This window comes from Miscanthus floridulus, chromosome 16 (assembly GCF_019320115.1).
Source record: "Miscanthus floridulus cultivar M001 chromosome 16, ASM1932011v1, whole genome shotgun sequence".
Lineage (NCBI taxonomy): Eukaryota > Viridiplantae > Streptophyta > Magnoliopsida > Poales > Poaceae > Miscanthus > Miscanthus floridulus.
The window spans coordinates 29,317,930-29,337,398 of NC_089595.1; the positions used below are offsets into that span (position 1 = coordinate 29,317,930).

A 19,469-nucleotide genomic window follows, 5' to 3' on the forward strand; every position below is an offset into this window, starting at 1 on the left:
TTCCAACTAGACAACCTCTTTGCAATTCTTTCTTCAACTCCTTTGCAATTTTATTTTCTGTAATGCATTGGCAGCCCGAGGTATCTGAAGGGATATGTGCCCACTTTGCAGCCAAATAAATGTGAATATTGCAATTCACATTCTTTCGCTTTCCTATAGCAGAAAATTTCGCTCTTGTGAAAGTTTATTTTTAGACCGGATAATTGCTCAAAAGTGCAAAGTAGTAGTTTCATATTCATTGCTTGTTCAATATCATGGTCTAAAAATAACACTGTATCATCTGCGTATTGCAGAATTGAGACCATCTTCGACCAAATGTGGAACAGCCCCTTTGACTTGCCCATTTTCTTTGGCCCTAGCAATAATAATCGCTAACATGTCCACCACAATATTAAACAAAATCGGGGATAGAGGGTCACCTTGCCTTAGACCTTTCTTTGTTTGGAAATACGAGCCCATGCATGCTTGATAGCGAGGAAAAAGGTCTAATTTACTTGTCTCAACTATCACGACCCTCTGATTTTTCTCCTGAATTACAAAACCAGTTTTTTACTCTCAACTTTTAAAACCATTTATTTTTGGACCTTAGTGGTCTTTACTGTGGTTTTGCTAAGAGGACAAATTGAACTAAACAAAAAGTTTAAGGAGGTAAATCAAACTAAAATTTTAAAAAAATATATATATCCAAAATCATAAAAATAAATTTTCAAAATTTATCCAAATGTTTTACATGGAAAGAGTCAATATTTTTGCACCTTGGTGCGTTGGAGATGAGAGAGGGGGTAACAACAGAATTGTAAACAACGCGTTCCATCTAAACATTCATCTTGCCTGTCGTCTATCTGTTCCTCAGCCTCGCTTGCTCTTCTTCTACTTCCGATCCCTCTTTTCTCTATACCAACCCTTGTGCTTGATGCTAACACAGCACCTCCAATCGCTGCCCACTACCTCAGCAAGGTTCAAAATCTTCTAGAAGATTCCTAACTGTTATTATCGATAGACACGGTGTAAGATAATCTAGAACGGCTTGACCCCTCAGGTTAGCCTTAGCTTTATATTATATATATGCACGAATCAGAGGGATTAGAGATGCAAAGGAGGTAGTGCTAGTCGAACAGGACAATAGTCCTAACTGGACTCTAATCCTAACCTGTTACCAGAGGTATCATATTCTAACACACGGCAGCTCAGGAGTGGCAGCAGCCCATTCGAAAGAACATGTACTTACATTTCACTGTGCTGTCACAGATTCCGACGGTGAATGTGCACAGTTTGCGGACGTACAATTGAGACCACACGAACTGGATAGCATTAACAAACGGAAGCACAGAAAAACACAACGGCACAAGCATGAATCATCTGCAATCGATTTTCCATGACAGACAACCAGCAACCGATCATAATTAATTTACATAAACTACAAAAACTCCTCCCTTGTCTCTTGCAGGCATGCACTACCACCATACCAATCATTCCCGTGTAAAACTCGAGAGACCAAGTCGTACATCAACAGTCACTGTTACAGCTGAGCACCTGCAGTGCTTGGGCGCAGCCTTCCTGAATTCATCACTCCCCTTGCGGTGGTCTGTTAGGAAAACAAAATTCAAAGAATTAAGAAGAAACATGTCTATAAATCAAAGTGCCCTAGTTGGTGGAGGTTACCTCGAAGAAAGAGTTGAAGTTTAGCCTCATCAGAAATTGCCTCAGGAAAGGTGCTCTTTGACTACCCGCGAGGCGACTACTCCTCAAGATAGTGTACAGCGAATTTGACTTCTTGTTGAACTCCTGGTTACCATCAAATCATGGCAAGAATGAAGTATGGTTTACTAGGACTGAGACTTTTGAGCATGCTAATGCTATGCTATGTACTGGTATCTTCAAGTTATTGAGTAAAAGGGAACATAAATACCTCAGTTATGTGATCAATCTCAGAAATATTTGGGCGAGTTTCATATTGCTCAATGCTCCAGCAGAACTGCAAGCAAAGCTTCATTATGCTGTCTAGTATCCTAGAGACTGATCCAATATCCAGGAAGGATTGGGAAATCAGCGCTGACAAATATCTGTAGTGCAAGAGCCTTATTAGTAATCAACAGAAACTGATTTTGTGCTGTTAATATAATCAAGCAAAACAAGGTAACACGCCATGAATATCTCCATTTACACCAAGTTAAAAAGAATTCTGTAATAGTAGAAATTAAATGCCAGGGTTTATCAAACAAGACTGCACAGCAAAACATTGCAACTAGAGGGAAGATCTTATTGAAATATTTGAAGATGGATCAGTAAACACGAGTATTCATCCAAAAGAAAACTCATGTAAATTTGACTCATAATTTATCTAAGCATTTTGAAAGTAAATTACAAAAAGAAAAGCTTATTCCTGTCAGCAAAACAAGTTTTATGGTTGTCCAGGATAAAGTGAAAATTGGTTGCTTACTCTTGATGAAAGCTCACTAGCTCTGTAAAATCATGTGAATCTTGCACATGAGATTGTAAAACATTCCACTGTGACTCAATTACATCAACCTGAAAAGTAAGTTCAATTTGGAAGGACAAGGTTATTTTCATTGGAGTGGAAAAAGCAAAAGAAACAGATAACATAAGAAATGTCCAGCATTGATGTCATCAAGAACAGAATCCGATTTCAGTGTGATCCATTCACATGCTACAACCACTGAACCAAAAACGTACGGAAAAAGGAAAGGAAAAAAAATGTGATAAACACACAATAGCATATCTTGTTTTTACCTGTATGTAAAATTGTAGGTTTCTGATCAAGAATGCCATATGCTCCCTTACTCGCCACAAAGGCTTAGAGCGTTGTCGACGCAGTTGTGTTGCAGAGTTATTTTTCCGATCCTTGCAGTAATCAGAAAAATCAGCATGGTCTTTATGCATTACAGCTGCCCAGGATTTCTCAAGTTCCATTTGTGTCCTCTTCAATCGGATGAGATACTGGAAAACCTTGCGATACCTGGATAACATTTACACATGTCAGGAAAAAAAAAGGAAAGCAAATAGTAAAAGAACTGTAAACTGAGTCCAACAGAGCCTGTTTTGTAACGTTTTTAAAATATATGTGCACACTCAGAACAAATCCATGTAACCCAAAAGGAGTGTAGCTTTATTGAGATTGAGAATTGCTTATGCCCTATGATACTTACTTGGACAGAACGTCAGGAGTGAAGAAGAGCTGCAGAGGCCAGTCGACAGTATATTCCAGAGCAATACTATCCCACCCATCAAGTGCTAATTCTGATGTAGCTTTTCCTTGTGAAGAAAGCTCTGAAGCATTGGGTTTTTGGAGATCTTTCTGAGATGTGCTACTTTTCATACCATATGATAGCATCCTACAAAATAGAAATAAAATCAGTTGACAACCGCAGAGCTATCCACTAGGAAGGCCCTGAAATAAATTACTGTGATGAGGCTATTCGAAATGCCGACCTTAATGAGACTCTGGTAAAGTACTTGTCTTCCTCACCGATAGTCTTCAGTGCAGCCTGTAGGAATTAACAGCAAATTACCACTGCTACAATCAAATCTATTTGCTGAGATAAGTCATCACAACACATAAGAGAACTACAGCAGCTATCAGGTAAGTGGATGAAAATAACATCAACAGCAAGAGAACATAAGATTGTGTATCATCAAAGCTTTGGAACACAAAGGGAAGTAGGGAACATGTTACTCACCAGCTGAAATGGGATCATGAGATCTGCTTCGGCTGTAGATTGACGAGGTGGTAAACGCATTAATTGGCGGCTTTCCTCAAGAAAACACTAGGTGAGAAGCATGATCGCTCGTGTCAGAAAACAAGCCAAACAACAATTTTGCACAAAATTTATATAATGATCTTAATGCAACAATTGAGAAACATGCATGTAAAGGAAAGGAAAAGCCATGTGCCATGGATAAAGAAGTGCATGCTTACCTGGAAAAAGTCACCTTTTGCTAAAAGAAAATAATCTTTCAATGCCTTCAAATGACCGTTGAGATCAGCACGTACCACCACTAGCTTTTACCAAAATTAACAGTGGGTGATGTTCCTTTGCAATCAAATATTGATGGAATATATAATGCTTTGAAACATCAGTACCTGCCAGAGATGATTAGCTGCAATTGTACGTATTGAACCAACAGCAGACTCAAAAGGTCGTTTGTGAAATTCAGAAGAATGCTGCAGAAACACAAGCAACCATATGCCCAAATCAGTATAGCCATTTTATGAAGATAGCATAAAAAGGATTTGTAACACAGAAGGGGAACGTGCATGCAACAAAAGATGGTGGTAACATAAACAGTACCAGCACAAGTTGCCTAGTTGACAACTAACCTTTAGCTCCTTGAGCATAACATCAATTTTATCAGCTTCAGCTTGTGGCAGTAGTTCTTCTGCGCTGATGTTAGAGAAGCTTGGCAGTTCTTTTGGAGCACCAGAACCTCCTACAAAGCTTTGCATTCCAAGAGATCCTTTAGAGTTCTGGCTTTGGTTAACAGGTTCCTGCAATGTAGCACCAGGACTTGGATTTCGAAGCACCCTTATTGCTTTGCCAGCGAAGAGAATGGACTCTGCAACTCGCATGTGGATATACTCAGGCAACATGGCCTGTGAAGTGTGGGGTCAAAAACAAAGGATATGACTATCCTTGCTAACAGTTACTACATAATACACAGGCACTTCGTTTTAAGAATATAAGCATACCAATGATACATGAAATCCTGTATGCCAACTAGCCAGGGATTTGTCTTTAGCTAATTTCTGCTTAAACTTATCAGAAACATCACGCTGAGATGATTCATTCTCCCCATCCCTGTCGTCTTGCCTGAATATTAAGATGAGAAGCACAAGTTTTATATATTAGGAAACAAACCATGGGTTAACATTCAACATTTAGGACTACTTGTCATCTGAAAAGTAACAGATTCCACTCCAATTGTGAATTTTATATTCGCCACCCAATTTGTTGTATCCCTCATATCAACAACATTAGACGCAAATGATCTGTATTAAAAACATTACAGAAAAATATACTTGCAATGTGTGGGAGAAAAGAAATTTTATGTAATCTATAAGGGAAACTATCATATTGCAACCAATGTGAACTTGGGAAGCTCAACTTGGAGCATTAGCATTATATCTACCGGATTATAACTGACAAGTGGAAATATGGAAATGAGACATCACAAGCAGGAACGAAATAGCATGAATAGGAGCTCTGTAGACATGCTGACCTTCTAATGAAAAATTCACTGTACTGATCTTGAAGAATCCCATAAACCATCCAAGATGTCAGCTGGTTGAACATGACCTGGTGTCCATGCCAAAGTAGCCTATCCTTTTTTAAAACAACGTAAAAAGAAAATGAATGAATAAAATTCAACAATTAGGACATATGCAAGACAATTGAGTACACGCTGCAAGTAACTGCAATGAAGTTGGAAGAACAGAAGTTTCCATGCAAAACATGAAAGAAATCAAAATAGCAGTTCTATTCTCTTTATTTGTCACATGTATAGATAATGGTAAAGTTATACCTCTGAATGCAGCTTTGCAGTTCTGGAACCCCACAATGGCACCGTTTGTGCAAAAGATTAAGAAGTTGTCCACCCTTGATGTCTTTCTTCTCGATTTCCATAACAAGCTCATACAGTGGAGGCAGAAGGACCTCAAACTGCAATTTAGTGCAGCAACGACCATGGTAAATGCCAATAAGTAATAACCAAACACATAAGCAAAGTAAAGATCATAAGATAATGTATACCATCAAAATACAGCACATATTTGTCAATTAAAAGATGCTAATTGCAAAAAGAAAACGCTGTTGAGAGATGGTCATGGACATACCTTATTTAACCCATGAGTTACTGTCGCGAGGATAGGCAACGGATCTGACAACAGGTTTTGCTCAACCTGTAGAACAGCTGATCTGTACACTGACAGAATCTCAGTAATACCATTGGCAATTGCCCTCCTGTACACACTCCCTTTTCTTGCTTTTCCCTTCTGAGATTTATCAGAATGAGGTGATGAAACATCTACAGAACACTGAATCCAGCTCAGGTCACGAGACTCGGTTGCAAAGCGGTTCAGTTCTCTGTAGTAAAATCCCAGAGATATGAGCCTCTCAATAGCAGTCCTGCAGAATAAAAGCCATTTAGCATAGCAACCTTTATTTGTGTTGGACTCCGATTAGGTACATCATGTTATATATTCATTACAATGCTAAAGGCACTAGAATATTGACTAAGACATCTGGACAGAGGGAACTTCAGAGTTTGTGAAGGTGAATTTTAGTGGATATAAATATCAGTCAGTGCATCCAGTGGTTTGGTATACACTTGTCAGGCATAAAAAACTAGAAACCTTATTCCTGAGCAGAAGACAGGATATAAGTATCGACTTTATCATTACCATGAAATTTGTGACCTTCTAATGAGATAATGACAAAATGCAGATTGTATAACGAGACTGATCGACTCAACCAGTGCATTGGTTGCATTGCAAATTTCAGAAAGTATGCTTACTAGTATGATTAATAAAATTTTAAATAGGATGGCTATGGTCTATGGCAATAATTTCATGAGCAATTAAACATCAAATGACGAAATTGTGCCTAGGCATGCACAAGAACCACCAATACAGGTAAAATTCTGCATAAATTTCTCCAGAACTCGGTGACTCCCAACCACACCTAACTCCGTATCCGCCCACACCCGCACAAAGATCTCCCATCCCCACGCAGATCACGGACGCCTATACAGCACTACAGCACGGCCACAGATTCGCGTCCGCGGGCGGTTGCAGGCGTTTGCCCTTACCTCTCTGACGGCTGGAGGAAGGTGAGGTCCGGCGCGAGGCGGAAGGCGGGGCCCACCTCGCCGTCTCTGTCTCCGTCTCCATCCCGGCCGGCCTCCTGGGACGCGGAGCGGCGGCGCGGCGGGGAGGCGTCGAGGACGAAGTCGCCGGTGAAGCCGAGCAGCGCGAGGAGGAGCTCGTGCAGCATCACGGCGGCTCGGTGCCCCCACGGCGGGGGTTTCACTAGGGTTTCCCCGAGATCGCGAGGAGAGAGTGTGGGAAGTGGAGAAGATAACCAAGGAAAAGGGCGGGGGGCGGAATTTTTAGTTCGTTTCCATGGATTTTTTGAAAAAAAAAATCTAACTGTGCTGCTGTGAGTTTGCGGTTAATTTACTCCCTCGTCCAAAAAATACAATTCTAAGATTTATTGAAATTTGTAAAAAAATAATATCAACACATATATCTTCAAATAATTTTTTTTAGAATTACACGGTACAGCGCAGACGCCCGCAACACGCACGCACACTCACCCCTATGAATACACGTACGCAAATCCTACCCCTATGAGCACCTTCGAAGAACTGAGCCGGCAGATCTCAAGATTCACGAAGTCACCACAGACGTCTCGCTGTCGACGGCGACGTCGCCTATCAATGAAAGCACAGCGCCGTTAAATCCTAATTTTTTGAATCATAGATGTTGGTATTTTTATAGAATTTATTTAATGGGGACGTCTAGCGCCCGGACATCCAGACGTCCTGCACCTGCTGCCCGCCCTGTGTCCGGCTTTTCCCACGCAACGCCTGCACGTGCTCCTTCCCTCGTGCCTCTGTCGCTGGGTCCCGATTTGACCGTGCACGCTTGTGGAGGAAATCATCGCGCCCGCTGCCATCAGGAGCAACAATGATGGGCCACGCCTGGTCGCGCACTCCTGCTGCCCGTATGCTACTGCTGGCGCGTGATGCTGCTACTGACAGGCCGCATCGAGCTGGAATAACGAGAGAGAGAGAGAGCCAAGCATGGATGCAGCTTCATGCTCCACGCTCGCTGCCACACCCACGATGTCTTTGTGCTTTGTGCCTGGTGTCATGCCCATTTGGCTTCCCGCGCGTGGAGACCGTTGCGCCCAAGGGGGCCACCTCTGTCTGCACCCCTTAGCGGTGCCTGCTAATGAAATACTTGCAACATAAAAGCATTTGCTACAACGTACGTCCGAAATAGATGAAACATTTATAACAATACGCTTGCAACATATGTGTATGGGCACTGCAACATATACAACATCCAGATAAAACACTAGCAACATACGTTTGAAATAGCTGAAACATTTGAAACATACACTTGCAATATACGTGTATAGCCAGTGCAACATATGCAACATCTAGATAAAAACACTTGCAACATACGTTTAAAAACAGCTGGAACATTTGAAACATACACTTGCAATATACATGTATAGTATTGCAACATATGCAACACCAGATCTACGTTTGCAATGTTCAGATGAAACATATGCAACATATATCTGAAACGCACGAAACATACGGTTGCAACATGTGCTCATCTATTTGTTGCACCACAATGGAGGCTCGTTCACGCGGAGCTCGAAGCAGGCGCGGTTGACACTCAGATGGATCGCGGCACGACGGGAGCCATGAGGCGTGGGCAAGGGTGCGCAACACGAGTCATGGGGGCAGGCGTGTTCGTCCCATCCTTTGGAACGAGGCACAAGGCGCGGGGCGGCGGGACGTGAGGCCAGGCGCGTCGTCCTATCCTTTGGCACGAGGCACGAGGCGTGGGGGCGCACGATGCGAGGCGCGGGAGCAGATGCGTCCATCCTATCCAGAAAGGACAGACGTCCTGAGGGTATCACTATGGGAATTTAATTGAATTTAAAATTATTGGCTTTTTAAAAACGAGAATTGTAATTATAATCAAGTCTATAGAAAAATAATATTAACACTTATATCTCCAAATAATTTTTGGAATCATGGACGTGGGTATCTTTTACAGATTTGATTGAACTTAAAATTTTTTGCTCCTCAAAAACAAGAATTATATTCTTTCTTCCAAAGGGGGAGTATAAAAAAAACCCAAATGCACATGGACAAACAAGCATTTGTAATTTTGTGTATGTATGCCAAAAATAGACACACGAACTTGCTTAACACGAGGGCACACATTTCCAGCACAACTTTGGACATTACTAAAGAATAGTTAAATTTAACAATCTTCTTGTAGAAATTCAACTGCGCTTTTTTTCAATAAATAACGTAAGGGCACAAAATATGTTTCCACGGCCGCTTTGCAGGTACAGTACTACTGTATTTTTGTATTTTCGTTGCAATCCGTGCCCCTAGTGCTGGCGTTGTCGGTCCATTCCGTACCTCACAGCATTTCAACATTTGTTTAGTTCCAAAAAAAAAAAATCCCAAAAAATGCTACAGTAGCTATCACATCGAATCTTACGATACATGCATGGAGCATTAAATATAGACGAAAAAAAACTAATTGCACAGTTTGATTGAAAATCGCGAGACAAACGTTTTGAGCCTAATTAGACCATGATTGAATACTAATTGCCAAATAAAAACGAAAATACACAACTAAACAAAGCCTTACAATGCTAACACAACGAATGCCACCCACTGCAAGTCAATAGTAAGTGTTTAACCAAATTTTTATTTTATTTTGTTGGAAACAGTAAACTGCATGAAAGGTAATCCTTCACATGCTACGATACGAACACGAACATCTACGGCTCAACAGGTACCATTGCAACGGAAATGCAATAGCCATTTGAAATCCATCGGTCAACAGAATTGCAGCATAAGAAATTGCGTCACATTTCGAAGCTCCGAACATCCCAACTTGATTTCAAATATGTACGAGATGGAATTCACATAAACCAAATCAAAATATCCTCTCAGCCGGATCATTTCCTGTTTCTGGCCCCTCGAACATTGTCCCAAAGTTTTACGGCGCAGCCCGGCTTAACTTAATACAATGGGTTTCCCATCGTTTCTTACAAGCAATTCAGATTCCAAATTAACTTTGGATTCTCCAGCAGCGAGGGTCTACATCCGCGGTGAGTGCATTTGCCGATACGAAGAGCCCTCGGGCGATCTATTTTCAGGGGACGACCTGCCGACGCCGAGCCATTGCCCAAACAGCCTCCTTGGAGCGGATGTAGGCTCTGATGTGCTATGAGACTGCTGCTGTGAGGTCCACCAGCTTGTCTCGCAGTCCACGGGCATCAACGGGTACGGGGCGAACCGGTCACGCTCCCAGGCGTAGAACCGGCTCCCTCCCACGTCATCAGTCTCCATCGAACTATGGCCAGATGAACCCGGCGGGAACAAGGAAAAGGTGGGGTTCCCTGGTAGAGGTGTTGGGGCAGGTCGCATGCCTCCTGACCTAAGGGCCCCAGCAAATAGGCTAGATGATGAATTCTGTTGGTACTGTTCGCTGATGCTGCCATGAGCCCTCATGAATGGAGGCATCAGAGGAGGAACACTGGGAGGTCTAGATCTGGAACCAGATCTGCAAACAAAAAAAAATCATTATAACAGCAGTATTCACAGCGATGGATAAGATGCTAGACTGTATGGCAATAGTTGATGTTGTAGCAAATATAGCTTTTTCTAGATTTATTCTCCCAGCCTATTATGTCAGTAAAGGTTAAACAAAGGAAAATTGAGTAATGCAGTCGAGGCAAAGGCACTAATCTAACATCGAGAAATATGCACAAGAAATTTTTTAACAATATTCACAGATGATATATGCTAAGAGACCCAGGTTTTCACTGTTTGTTTAGATTCATTTTACTAAAAAATGGTGCATCTTCTCAGAGTACAATGCATGAATTCAGAATTTCGTATTTTCATAGCAAAGTCATAGCACAACTCACGAGAGATAAGTATAATTTACCCATTACTGAAGTAAGATGGAGAAACAACAGATGCTCGACGTTGGCTATCACCATCAACCCGTGCAGCCCTTGTTCCAAAAGGGATTCCTGGCTGCTCGTTATTGCTGTTGGGTTGAGCATAAGAATGGGGCACGTGTGCCCAATGGCTATGATGGAAATCAGCAGGTTGCATTGTTTGCATGGGCCTAACATCTGATGGACCAGCCATGGGGTTCCAATGATCATGGTATGCAGGACGATCCATAGTTCTCTCAGGGACATGGGAGCTTGACGATGACGTCAGTGGTGGAAGAGGATGCAAGTATGCCACATAGGGGCAAGGATGAGTTGTCCCTGGTGCAGCAGATACAGCTACTTGCTCCGTAAACACATGTTGTCCCATGAAGTCATGAACTGCAAGACCAATATCCAAACATGTTCAATGTAAATTTCAATTTTACTACGAATTGCTCAATGCAAATCAGAACTTACATGTAATTGGAGGTGATGATTCTCCTTCCCTGACAGAAAAAGGGAAGGTGTAAGTGAATAGCACTAATTTTTCCATAACAGGTAACAGGAAAAGAGTGGGATTCACAGAGCAAGAGAACAGAGACAGGTCTGTTGATATATCAGATATGATCTTAGGAGATAACTGGAACGAACATGCATATTGCCATAGTGCTTGATACATGATTTTCAACCAAGCACTGGTCAAACTAGCAGGTGTGGAATCTGGAATAATATTATTGTAGATTGTTCAGGATTGCATATCAACACAAATAATCAAGTTTCCAGCAAAAATCACCGAGTATCCTCCATGAGAATTTCCTTGTATTACACATGAAGCACTATGGCAATATGGATTGTCAATCATTACTTGAACTATGCTTCTGAGAAAAAAAAAGTGTGTGTGTGTGGGGGGGGTGGGGGGGGGCATGTACACTATCTTCATTATTGCAGATTGTTCTGGATTGCATTGCAACACAAATAATCAAGTTTCCCGCTTAAAAAAAAGCAAATAGCTCGGTTGCCCTGCATCAGTTTTTCTCGCATGGTTACCAACAAGAAAATAAATTATCGATCTTAGGATTGGCTCACTTGTTTTCTTCAATACACCCTAAGTAAAGCACCTATTATCGCCATCCACAATCCCCAATGAGGGATTTAAGTTGAACAAATGATATGAGTCATGTGTATGAATCTATAGCAAGGTAAAAGCAGGTTGGTAAATAATGTGGCTTGTATGTTAAACCTACTGGCCCGTAATCAATTAGATAGATGAAACTGTGTGCATGGAATCCTTGAACAGAATGTTAAACAAGAGGAAAAAATAATCATGTGAAGCAGAACATACTCAAATAAAGATGGAAGTTGTGCTAAGCGACCAAATGGACACCAATGGAAGCGAAGTGGCTGCACAAAACAGAAATATAAAATTATCAGGATAATCATGCACAAGAACTGCCTCTGCAAGTAAAACAATGCCAGCAAATGAGGAATCAACAAAAATAAACTAAACTAGGGCGGTTTATTAGAGTAAAGCAAACTAGGATTTATATGAGCCGCATAAATGTTTCAAAAAAAAAAAGCAACAAGGAACCATAAACATGCATTATAATAATAATTATCTTAAGAAGGGACAGTGTTTGGTCCGAGGATTATTCATGTAGCAAGAACATTGCTGAATTAACTCAGGCATTGTTTCTAAAACACTGAATATGCTACATAAAGCTCTTGATCTTAGTAGAAGTCGCTGAATAAAGGTTCATGTAGCATAACAAGTACACCAAAAGGAAAGTATGGTTAGCTCCACCATTTGCATGTTGGCATGAGGAATCATATCAAGCATCAGGAGTACATATTGAAATATAGGAAAATTCAGTAGAAAAAGGCATGTAGCCAACACAAAAACTAACAAGAAATCAAGTCTCTTTAACAAGCACAAATAATTAAGAGTATGGTTGACACAGTCACATACCATTTCTGAGTAGCTAACATCATAAAGGTCTTCATCATGGGCCCACTCATCCATGCTAACATCATGTGCAGATCGGGAACCATTTGCATAAAGCCAATTCCCTTTCTCAATTTTGCGGCAGTTGGGGCATTGCATAACCCCTTTGGCATTAAATGCTGATCCAATGCAATCTGGGGAAAAAAACTTATACTTAGCATACCAAAGATTATCAAGCAAAGAAAAATCAGAGCACTGCTTTGATCCTGATTAGTTCACACAATAGTAGGTTATTAAGACAGCATAGTAGAATAAGCAGTGGTAATGAAGTAAACTAGCACAACTTCACACCACATAATAAGCACATTCCTTGAGAAGAACTATTCTCCATCAGCAATTCAGCATCTAATCTCACTTCAGTGACTGTCATGTGGGGCAGCCAGGGGTTGCATGGTGACCAGAGGGGGCGCAATTACCGCAGCCAGATTTGGTCCGCAAAGGATCAGCAAGGAGCAGCATGCGGATCAGCATGCAGGGAAGGCAAGATTTTGGGGATTTATGGGGAGTTATGGAGTTTATTTCCCATTATTTAGCAGGCCAAGTGCCTATATAATCCATGTACCAGCCCTCATTTGAATCAAGCAATGAAGAACAAACAATCCAATTCCCAATTCCCCCAAATACTCTAGTCTCCCTCCACGCCGACTTTGCCTGGCCATCTTCCTGGCAATGGTTATCCTCCCTATCCCCAAATGAACTAAGGTTCAGAACAGTGACATTGCAAACCAGAAATTACTTGCTAAAGAACAGCAAATTGTATATTCAAAGACCAGGCAGAAGCCGCATCGAACGCCTTGGAAAAGTAATACTTATTTTATCTCCGATAATTTATCAAGTCAGCCATTTCAAATCTACGCGTGGTCTTTTGTAAGTGGCGTACCAGCTAAAGAATTAATGATACACACAGTATTTTGCTAAAGCATTTATAAATTTTGTCAGGGTCATCAGGGTCAGCTTCATTATATGATATAGATTTTCTTGAACTTCAACAGTATTTTGCTAAAGGATTTATACATTTTGTCAGGGTCGACAAACCCCGATAAAACCCCTTAAATTTGCCCCTGGATATACATGAAAGCATGTTGCAATATCATGGGTTCTCGAAATCCCAATCTCTATTTGAAGACCATATTTAGAAAAATAGGCATAGACATTCAGAAGCATCTAAAACCACCCTCAACCTAGTACAAATGCTGTAGATAACTGGGAGAAAGCAATATTTCATCAGAAAACCACAGAAGTAGCAAACCCCCTATCAGAACTCAATTACAACCATATGGATACTTCCTCCTGTAATAAACACAAGGCATTTTAAGATTCTTGCCAATCACACATTTTCAACTTTGCTTTTTTACCACTAATGTATAAAAAACTAGATAGATTGACAAGGTAGGATTGATGTTAGTAGGTTCATCATGAAAATATAATCCTTTTTTTATTAGATATCATTTTTTATAGAATAAAAATCAGAGATCTACCTTGTATACCATGTCAATGTCCTAAATGACTTATATTTATGACATGAGGGAATGTTGAGCTAAAAACAAAACTGCGGAAGATCGATACCACTAAAATTAACTCTAGTGAGTAGTATACAGCATGTACAAGACACACATGGTTCCATTCATCAAGATAACAACTAAATATTTGTAAAGACTACACACAAATTCTTTTGAGTGCGCTAGATATTAGTCCAATGTCCCTACATATCAGGAAGGATTTTACCTGAATCTCTATAGTTTATATATTCAAGCAATCCCTAAGGGTAAGTTAACAACAAACCTGCAAAGTTCCTCTAATCCTCTTACTGGCCATCTTAAAAACAGCTGACAGCCTAGTATTTACTAAAGATTCAAATTGCACATAATTATAAATCTAGCATAAAAGGGAATATAATAGGTGAGGATATGAGGTTAAATTCATTACAGCAGACAACAAAGACTGTCCAATGAGATCATCAAGTTGACAACTCAAATTTGTGTCATTTTTAGTTTTGCCCAAGTTTCAATATTTGCATTTGAAACGTTCTTAAATCCCTTTGAAGAACCAGCAAACTCTAAAATCCGAATCTATAACAAAGTTCAATAAAATAGCTCAAGACCCCAAAATTTCTAGGAAAACTCCCCATTGCTCACCTCAAGGTTACGCCAAACAGGCTCAACTTATACCATAAACAAAAACAGAGCAGGTACACTTCCAATTTTTGAAAGAGTTAAACAAAAACCACAGAAAAGCTACACAAATCTGTCAATAACCACCTGGTGTACTTGCCCAAATCATCCTCCCAATGTTAAATTGTTCCAAAAAATTGGGGCTTTTTATCAAGTAGACTAATAGAGCACAAAAGTCGCTCATAAAACCTTCAATGTCACCATAAATTATTCAAGGTCACACAAAAAAATCAAACATTTGGAACCTTGTTCTAAAATTCAGAACCATTTACACTCCCAAATCATCCTCAGGTATCAAATCTAGCTCACAAACAGTACCTACATATGGAGCCAGCTAAAATAGCAAAAATTCATCCACGAAACCTGTTCATGCAACAAAAGCTTATGCCTATACAGCTGAAAAGATCCGACCTTTAGAACTTTTAGCCCAAAATTCAGCACGGTGGCAGCTATAAATTATGAACCGGTCCTAATTCCGCAAAATCAAACCATTTATTCACGATTTTGGCCACATTTAAGGGTCCCCACATCCAATTTGCCTGCCCAGCCCAAAAATAGCACCTACCCGCAATTGAACCGCAAGCCAACAATCCACCGACAGATCCGGGGACAATTTACCTAGGTGGAACTCGTGGCCGCAGTGCAGCCTGGCGGTGGACCTCTCCCCGGAAGCGGCGAGCACGGCGTCGAGGCAGATCGAGCAGGACACCGCGGCGGCCTTGTCCTCCTTGCCGCCCGCCTGCTCCTTGGGCTCCGCCGCACCGACGCCCATCCCCTCAAGCCCCCTCCCTTCCTCTCCCCTCCTCTCCTCTCCTCCTCACCAACCGCGGGGTTTCTTGGCCGGATCCCACGAAATCCGAGCCGGGCCGAGGCGGGACGGGAGCTCGGAACGGCCGCCCCGGCGACGGCGACGGCGAGGCTGTCACCCCCCGTGCCTCGGGGATCGCGCGCGCGCCCTCGGGGTGCTCGCGCCTTGTCCAATCGCGAGGAGAGCGCCTCCTCTGTCCCTCTTTCTCTCTTTCCTGCGTGCGTTCTCTCTCCTGTCTATCTGCTCGCCTCCACGAGAAATTAGATAGACAGAGAGGAAAAAAAAAGGCTGGAAAAAACAGGGGCGGCGCAGGGGAATAAGACGGATGTTTTGCGATGAGGACCTCGTATAGTTTGGTATTATTACAACTCTAACGGTCAGTTGTACAGTACTCGGGACTATGTTTTGACTTGGGGTACAGTTTCTTACTACTTCAGTTAAAAAAAATATGTAGACCAAGTCAGGAGTATTTGTATTTTGCAGTTTATATATGCCGGTAGAAATGAATATTTGGGCTGCCATAGGCTATATTTAATTGAATTTTACTTTTTATTACATATGTGTTGCACGTAAAACGGAAGAATTATGTTTGAACTGAGAAATGTATACATTGTTAAATTAATTAATGTTATCGTTTTATCAAAGGAAAAAAGTACTTGCCTTGGCCAATTTACCAATTGCTTGAAATTAGCTAGCAAAAAGCCTCTGATTTCACATTCTATTTTTTTTTTTTTTTAAAAAGACATCCGAAGGTGAGATATTACAATTGGTATATGTACTAATGTGTCTATTTTACGTCCAGCAAAAGACAAGTTCAAAAATAGTGTTAGCCTAAACGAGTCTTCTTCGAAGAAGTTTACTACATGGGTAGGAATTGCATGCGGACGTTGATGGAGGTAAGTGTACGTACGTTGTGACCGTCTATGTTATACTGTGTAATTCTAAAATAACAATGTTTCAACGATAAACGACCGTTATTCTTTCGATCCAGGCCATAAAACGGCTCAACAAACAGCCTGGCCACTTATTTCTACCATTCAAGGTATTTTTATTAATTTATATCCAATTCAAGGTATTTTTAGTAAGCTCTGGTTTCAGGATCACAACGTATAAACGAGGGATACTACTACTTTTTTTCCCCCTTTGCAAACAAGAAAAGAAACGGTCGTCAGCCTCGGCATGTCAGCGTTCTCGTGAATTTGACTTGCGTTCCAAGGAGGAGGCGGAGGAGCTGAAACCGGAGCGCGCGGCGCAGTGTTGCAGTTGCAGCCCGGCAAAACAGCTAGAGCATGAGTAGCATCCAAGTAAGGTCCATCCGTGGAACTTGCGGAAACCATAGGGTGCCATCCGAAAAAAATCAATCACCGTGCGGTAAAACTGGTAGTTAAAAATTAAAAAAAAAGAAATAGGAAAGACAAGAAAAGAAAACACCAGTCCGACTACCTGCCGAACACAAGGTTTGACTACCGGGGGCAGGAGAGGTCTCGGTCAGCACGTGTAAAAGTAGATGACGTGCGCGGGGGCCCAAAGCTCCCTCGGTGGCCGACGACGTCAGTCACGGTGGCTGTACGTGAGCGTGTACGCAATACGGATGCATGCATGGTAGTACTACTCGTCGTCGTCTTTTTTGGCTGGGAGACTGGGGCCTGAATTTCAATGGACGGTTGGTCGGTTTCAGTCGCAGCAGCTGCTCACGATTTGGATTGCCGGAACCTGGTGGCAGCTGACCTCGACGAAAAACTCGAAGCTCGTTATCTTGTTCGGTTTGTGGTTGGCTCGACTTGACTCAGCTTGTCGAGCTAAGATTTTAGCTCGTTAGCTATAACAAGCCAAGATTTTGGCTCGTTAAAGCCAGCACGTGAGCAGCTCGCGAGCCAAACGAGCCACGGTTTTAGGGAAAAAGTCATCATAACTTATATTAGTATTGTATTACTTCATGTCTTGCACTTTACAAATGGTTGATATGTTAGCACATATGAATACTTTGTTCGATTTAAGACTGTTGGATGTATTATTTTTGTATTATTAGTATTCTCAAGCTTTAGATAAATATAAATATTATATTTTATGTACTTTTTATACCTGGCTCGCGAGCTTAACTAGCCAGCTCGAGCTCGTAAACAAGCCGAGCCAAGGTGTCTTTCTGGCTCGTTAAGATAACGAGTCGAACCGAGCCGAGCTGGCTCGTTATCCAGCCTTAGTGGCAGCCGTTCCTGCCCTGCACATGCCTCTTGTTCAGTTCAGTTCTGAGTTCTGGCTCGCCAATGGGAGATGGATGGATCAAAGGCGCCGCCGCCGGCCACGGAGGCGGAGGATGCACAGCCCAGCCCAGTCCCAGTCCCGCTCCCACGGGGCTGGCGGCCGTTGTGGGGGTGGAGGTTCGGTTCACTCCAAGAGTCCAAGTCCAAGTCTAGGAGCAGTGTCCTGGCAACTATTTGCATCTACATTATATTTCAGTTATTTTTTAATTAAAAAAGGAAATACTTCAGTTATTAAAATCTGTGATTTCATAATATGATTTATGTTTCTAAGATCTTAATTAGAGGTAGGGTATGATTCTACAATTCTATATTTTTATGTTATTATTATGATATTATCGAAGTTCCTCTATATCGATCAAGACCGGAATGGGAAAAGAAATTGCGGAAAACATAAGTATTATACAAGCCCTAAAAGGGTACACTGAATGCAACACCCAGACCTAGGCCCATATATGCAACATCTATCTCATTAGTCAATATGGCTTGCTCGAGAGCCGAGAGATGAGTTCAAGCTGAGTGCTAGAGTGAACCGTCTGTCTCGTCTTCTCTCGTATCGATGACATTTGGTGTTCCGCATTTCTGAGGCCAAGGCGATCGAGTGGCGACTGCCTATAAGGAATGACAAATCACAATCAAGACAGAGGAGGGGTACTGCATGGATCAGAGGCCGAGTGGGCGACTAACCGATTGCCCCTAATGCACCGGTGCAATGATCATGAGTAAATAATGTTGTCCCTTTAGGATTTTCAATTTATTTGCACTTAATGAGGTGACACATCGGAAAAAATGATGACATACATGGCGCATAGATTATGTGAGAGAAAGAAGACACTACCGTCGATCACCTCTAACAAATGGCCTCTATTAATCTCCTCTGTAAATGGTTTCTAGAAAACTCAAAAAACTAGATGTTATTCAAGACTCGAACCCACAACCTACTACTTACGTACCAATGATTAGTTTTGTGTGGGGGACTATAAAAGGTTTAGCACAATTCTTGAATCCCCTTGCTTCTGACACATTAGAGGTCAAGAAACACCCATCACTTTCGCAAAAAAAGAAACACCCATCACATTTGCTTGCTAGCTAGTGATTGCATTCTTGGTGAAATTAGAGTGATCTTAGTGCATTTGCTTGAGAGATTACATCGACTAGCACTAGAGATCAAGTTTACTCTTGGGCGGTGGTTGTCACCACCTAGATGGCTTCAAACAAGCACTCAATTGAAGATTGGGGGGGGGGGGGTTGCTCCGGAAGTGATTGTGAGGGGCTATTAAGTTCATCCCCACTAGAGGAGGGAAAGAACCACTCTAGTGGAATCGGAACTTAGATAGCACCTTGTGATCGAGCCGGCTCAAGATCAAGTGCTCACGTCAGAGCCAACCTTTTGAGGGTTGTATATGTGATATAGGAGCGACGATCATGTTGGGTTTGCCTTAATGTGGACGTAGGTGACTGGCAAGTCACTGAATCATGGGGTATATCTTGTTTCATCCTTCT

At 41.7% G+C, this 19,469-nt stretch overlaps 2 protein-coding genes across 2 annotated transcripts; both read right to left on the reverse strand.

The window, feature by feature from the left end:
- Positions 1-1,345: 1,345 nt before the first annotated feature.
- On the reverse strand, positions 1,346-7,074 carry LOC136513071 (gamma-tubulin complex component 4-like). Its single transcript, XM_066507068.1, has 16 exons — positions 6,826-7,074; positions 5,852-6,143; positions 5,542-5,678; positions 5,239-5,337; positions 4,709-4,829; positions 4,340-4,612; positions 4,103-4,183; positions 3,938-4,021; positions 3,699-3,785; positions 3,451-3,506; positions 3,168-3,353; positions 2,752-2,977; positions 2,441-2,529; positions 1,910-2,063; positions 1,663-1,785; positions 1,346-1,585 (listed from the first exon to the last, which is right to left on the reverse strand). Exons 1-16 carry the CDS (start codon positions 7,008-7,010, stop codon positions 1,520-1,522), a joined length of 2,259 nt encoding a protein of 752 aa, XP_066363165.1. The 5' UTR covers positions 7,011-7,074; the 3' UTR covers positions 1,346-1,519.
- A 2,575-nt stretch (positions 7,075-9,649) lies between these two features.
- On the reverse strand, positions 9,650-15,976 carry LOC136513305 (E3 ubiquitin-protein ligase IPI1-like). Its single transcript, XM_066507291.1, has 6 exons — positions 15,519-15,976; positions 12,694-12,863; positions 12,070-12,128; positions 11,205-11,233; positions 10,733-11,126; positions 9,650-10,345 (listed from the first exon to the last, which is right to left on the reverse strand). Exons 1-6 carry the CDS (start codon positions 15,670-15,672, stop codon positions 9,880-9,882), a joined length of 1,272 nt encoding a protein of 423 aa, XP_066363388.1. The 5' UTR covers positions 15,673-15,976; the 3' UTR covers positions 9,650-9,879.
- Positions 15,977-19,469: the final 3,493 nt, after the last annotated feature.